This window comes from Tenrec ecaudatus, chromosome 15 (assembly GCF_050624435.1).
Source record: "Tenrec ecaudatus isolate mTenEca1 chromosome 15, mTenEca1.hap1, whole genome shotgun sequence".
Taxonomy (NCBI): Eukaryota; Metazoa; Chordata; class Mammalia; order Afrosoricida; family Tenrecidae; genus Tenrec; species Tenrec ecaudatus.
The window spans coordinates 87,528,243-87,533,387 of NC_134544.1; the positions used below are offsets into that span (position 1 = coordinate 87,528,243).

The following is a 5,145-nucleotide window of genomic DNA, read 5'->3' on the forward strand; positions in this document are numbered from 1 at the left end:
CAAATATCTTTCATAGCTAAAGTTTTCTGTACCTCTACTTGTTTTTCCAAGGTTCACTTTTAGTGTTAATCAGGATAGCTATTGCATGTTTCTCTGAAAGTGCTTGATGAATTATATTTCTGTTGCTTAATTTTTAAAGATAATTCATCCAGTTTTAAGATGACTGTTGAAGTCATTTTACATAAATTTTATTTTTCCTATGAAGTTCACTGAAATGTTCACTTTTTCTGCCCTGTATTGGAGCCCTCTTGGAGCCCCATTGGGCTGCCAACCCAGCAGTTCCAAGGACCAGTCGCTCCATGGAGAAAGACAAGGCTTTTAACGCTTGTCAAGAGTTACAGCCTGAGGAAAACACAAGCACATCTCCTCCATGTGTTACAGGGTGAAACTGATGTCAGTGAGTTTGCTTGGTTAGTTGTCTTGGTTCATATTTTACATGAAGTGTGATTTTTGATATTAGCATCTTCAGGCTATATTTATTCACCTGATTTTTTACTAGCAGTTCTCATAACATTCACTTATGTCAGGGGTGTCAAACTGGTGGCCTTCCGGCTGCCTGCGACTGCTCAGGTAATTTTTTGTGGCCCCAAATTCTCTGAAATAAAATGAAAATAGAAAAAATTGTTATAAAGAAAATAGCGCTTAGGGGAGATGGAGGCAATACTGTACACACAATTCCCTCTTTAACCCTTTAACTACAGAAGACCACTATACAGGTGGCCCAAAGTCTTTTCTGGAGGCCTGTGGACGTTTCTAGACACGATCATTTCCGGTAACGTTTTAAAGCGATGTCTGCCACTCTCATTGCATAATAAAAACAGATCCTAACAGTGAAAAGGTTAAAAACAGGACTCTAGGATATGCTGTTATGAGTCATACCTAGCGGCAATGCTAGTTAACATTTTTAGAGGGAAGCCATTACGATTGTGCATCACATTTGTCAGCTGTCCAACATTTTGTGTTTTTTATTACTTTGTTATATTTTCCGGTCACACCATAAGAGGCAAGGGAAAGGCAGTAGAAGGAAAGCGCTGGCAAATTTCCGGTTAAAAGCATAATTATAGTTTTATAAATAAAACAAATGTTTAAATAAAAACAATTATATAGGGTTTTAATTTTCCTATCCATATTTCTGAATCCTCACTTCAAAATAAAAATTCAACAAAATTTGTAAATGTGATGTGGCCCACTTTAATCTTGCCTGTTGCACCACATGGCAAGCATTTTAATTGAGTTTGACACCCCTGACTTCTGTTGAATGTTACTGAATTACTGTCTTTAGATTTACTTTTTAAAAATCCCTTGAGACACTCCTTGTTAGTGGAATTAGAAATTTCCCAGGATTGCAACAGAAGCTAAGTATCAACAGATAGAGACACCCTTCCAACTGAATAAACTTCCAGAGCAGCATAATGAGCCAGGAGCAATCTGGGAAAACCCACTCCGTGTGCACAAATCCTGTCTCTTTGGGGGAAACAATAGTTGTCCATCATAGTAGAATTCCCTTGGTCAATCAGCATGCCTGGGGAGAGTGCATTTGCTCTCACAGAGCCATCAATACACTGCAAGAGATTTTCAGACAGAAAAAGAAACAAAAGCACAGCATACAAATACACAGAACATCCATAAGAATCGGGTTTTCTGACTTTATTTTGCAGCCATGAATTCCCAGGACTATCGAAGCCAGAACTCAAGCCTTAAAATCATGACTTTCCGGCCTACCATGGAAGAATTTAAGGATTTCAACAAATACATTGCTTACATGGAATCCCAAGGTGCCCACCGTGCAGGCCTGGCTAAGATAATCCCACCCAAACAGTGGACAGCCAGAGAGAACTATGACGATGTGGATGACATCCTCATAGCCAGTCCTGTGCAGCAGGTAACTACTGGGCAAACAGGTGTCTTTTTGCAATACCATAAAAAGAAGAAATCCATGACCGTGGAGGAGTATCGCCACTTGGCCAACACTGACAGATACCGCACTCCCACACACCGGGATGTTGACGATTTGAAGCGGACCTATTGGAAGAGCCGCATGTACAATTCTCCCATTTATGGGGCTGGAGTATGTGGCTCCTTATTTGGTGAAAACACTGAGCATTGGAACCTCAGACACCTGGGGACGATCCAGGATCTGCTGGAGCAGGAGTGTGGAGTTGTCATCAAAGGCGTCAACACCCCCTACCTGTACTTTGGCCTGTGGCAGACCACCTTCACTTGGCACACGGAGGACATGGACCTGTACAGCATCAACTACCTGCACTTCGGGGAGCCCAAAACGTGGTATGCGGTGCCCCCTGAGCATGGAGCCCGGCTGGAGAGACTGGCCAGGGAGCTTTTCCCTGGCAGTTCCAGTGGCTGCGCGAACTTCCTGCGGCACAAGGTGGCCCTCATCTCACCCAGAGTCCTCAGGGAGAACGGCATTCCTGTTGGTCGGATCACCCAGGGAGCAGGCGAGTTCATGGTCACATTCCCCTATGGATACCACGCTGGCTTCAATCACGGTTTCAACTGTGCGGAATCCATCAACTTTGCCACCCTGCGCTGGGTTAATTACGGTAAAGCTGCTTCTCAGTGCAGCTGTGGGGAAGCCAGGGTCACATTTCCCATGGACGCCTTCGTGCGCATTCTGCAACCCGAGCGCTATGAGCTGTGGAAACACGGCAGGGACCGCACCTCCTTGGACCACGTGGAACCCACAGCACTGACCAGCCCGGAGTGGACGGCCTGGAAGGGAGCCAGGACTCGTGCAATGGTCAAGGGGCGTCTGCGGTCCTTTAAGCCACGCAGGGCCAGGCGTCGCTCTCTGACTCTGGCAGCAGACAGTGGGCTTGGGGGCTGTGCACTGGTATGTCCTCGTCCCACAACCCACTCCTGGGCAGACAGCTCTACTGTACAGCCTGAGGACCCTATCTGCATGGGTTGCAGTCCTACAGGATCCAGTGTCTCCCTACTTCCCACCTCAGTTCCATCTGCCCAGTATCTCCAGGCTTCACCAAAGGGTACTCGCACTAGGCGTCCTCGGGACTCCGATGCCCACCAGCAGTCTGTCAAGTCCAGGGCCAAGAGCCACACAGCAAGCACATTTGTACACCTGCCCACACAGGCATTGCATGAGAATCAACAATCAACAGATGACTCTGGCCCTCGGAGATTTGAGATCCAGCATGCTGTTAAAGCTTCTGGGTGCTGCTGTGACCCCGATCTTCAGCCCTTGGGACCCCCACTGAATCCTGATTCTCTGATGCACCCTGGCCCCTGCCTGAAGTCACTGGACAACATCTCAGTGAATCTCCCGGACATGCTTGTGCTGAGTCCTCCTAATGAGTCTTTGACTTCTAAAACATTCTCCAGCTATGCCTCTGTGCACAGTATGGCACCTCTGGACCCCCTTGGTGCTATTGCTATGGACCCCCTTAAACTTCTATAGTCCTGCCCTCAGATGAGGTTCTGCAAATCTACTTACATAGATCCTTGGAGACAGACTCGATGGAACTTCACTTCCTAAATCCTGAAAGGTTGTCACCAGCAAAGATCTTCTTGTTGTGAGTTTAGCTAAACTGCAGTTTTTGTCAAATGTGATTGTCCCTTGGACTATCTCTCACCTTCAGGAAACAAAGACACACCCAGCCAATCTTCAACATGGGAACTGTAATCTGTGGTGATTTAATTGTAATTGTAATCTGTGGTGATCCTTGACCTCTCAGTGCCATGTTGATAGGTTGCCTAATACTTGCTCAGACTATGGACTCCACTAAAATGTGTTCTAAGGACTCACAGACCAACTGGATATATGTGTGTCCCTTGATTCTTCCTAGGCTTGGGAGTTGTCCTTGAAAAGAACTCCCTGCGCAGAAATCATTAAACCCATTGCTTTCCAGCGTGTCTCTCCACGTGGCAATCTCAGTGATCAAGACCCACTGTTTCAAAGTTGGACTTGGGGCTAATATTTAAGGAGGCCCATTGCCAAGTCTTTCTTTGATAATGCAGGAGGTGGGTTCAAACTGCTAACCTAGTCCTCACAAAAATTGGAGCCAACATTGGACGATGCTCAGACTCTGAGGCTCAATCCATCTGCACTTCCGAAGCGCTGACCCGGTCTTCTACCGGTGGTCACAACTGTACCTTCTAATGAAATTCAAGCCTTTAACACACTCCAATAATTCTGACGTGGCCACCCTTCAACCCACCAACCAAGCAATTGCTTACGTAGAAACTGCACCTTTGAATGAATGATGTCTGTTGCTGTTTGGGGATCAAGGATACCTATTTGTGATTATTAATTTCATTGTTCTTAGTGTGTATCTGAAAGGAAATAAAATACCTTAAAACGCATTCGGAAAGTTTGACTATGAGAGGTATGTGAAAAACAAAGTGACTCATCACATAGCCAGAGAGAAAGAAGTAGCTAGGTCCCAATGAATTCACCAAACAGTCTGTCCTTGTACCCAGAGTAGTCCATGAGGGAATGGAAGAAAATTGTACAACAAAACACCACCACAGCAAAACAAAAAGTCAAATGATGGGGAGAGCTACTGCCCAGAGTTCCCATCTAATCATTGAGCTGAAATTACTCCTGGAGTCACCTTTTCATGAAATCACACATTGGCATTGACTTGGGACTCCATTTCCCAGAAACTCTTGATACCCCTGTTGGTATTGTCTCTTCAACTCATGTATTTAAAAGCCTGTTTTCAGGTCTGCAGCCAGAAAAAATAAGCATCAGAGAGCCTGTCATGGAAGGTAGTGTGGCAAATTTTCTCTCTTTCTTGAAAGACTCTTAAAAATTTTTTTTCTCTACAGGAACCCATCCCCTGCCCCCACCCAATTGCTTAATCAAAAGAGGTAACAGAAAACTCACTTTAGAAACTCCACAAATTTCTTATTCATCAGCTCTAACCATTACTCTGAGTGATTATAAAAGGAGAAAAAGTAAAACTGAAACAGATATGGATTAGTTTTTATTTAATTTGTTTCAAACAAACACCAGTTTTAGGCCCAAGTATTTATAATTTACCATAGTCAAAGCTGCATGGAACTATGAGACATAGAAGAAATTCAGATATGTTTGTATTGCATTTAGAACAAACACTTATCCTTTGAAAGATCTAGATTTTAGATTGACCAATAAGACCCAAAACT

The 5,145-nt window shown here is 44.5% G+C and overlaps 1 protein-coding gene across 1 annotated transcript; it reads left to right on the forward strand.

The window, feature by feature from the left end:
* Positions 1-1,660: 1,660 nt before the first annotated feature.
* Positions 1,661-3,433, forward strand: LOC142427576 (lysine-specific demethylase 4D-like). Its single transcript, XM_075532784.1, has one exon. The coding sequence runs from the start codon at positions 1,661-1,663 to the stop codon at positions 3,431-3,433; it is 1,773 nt and encodes a 590-aa protein (XP_075388899.1).
* The last annotated feature ends 1,712 nt before the right edge of the window (positions 3,434-5,145 follow it).

Excerpts from the sequence above, each read along its gene's own strand:
- LOC142427576 (XM_075532784.1), top strand. The coding sequence starts at position 1,661 with ATGAATTCCCAGGACTATCGAAGCCAGAACTCAAGCCTTAAAATCATG.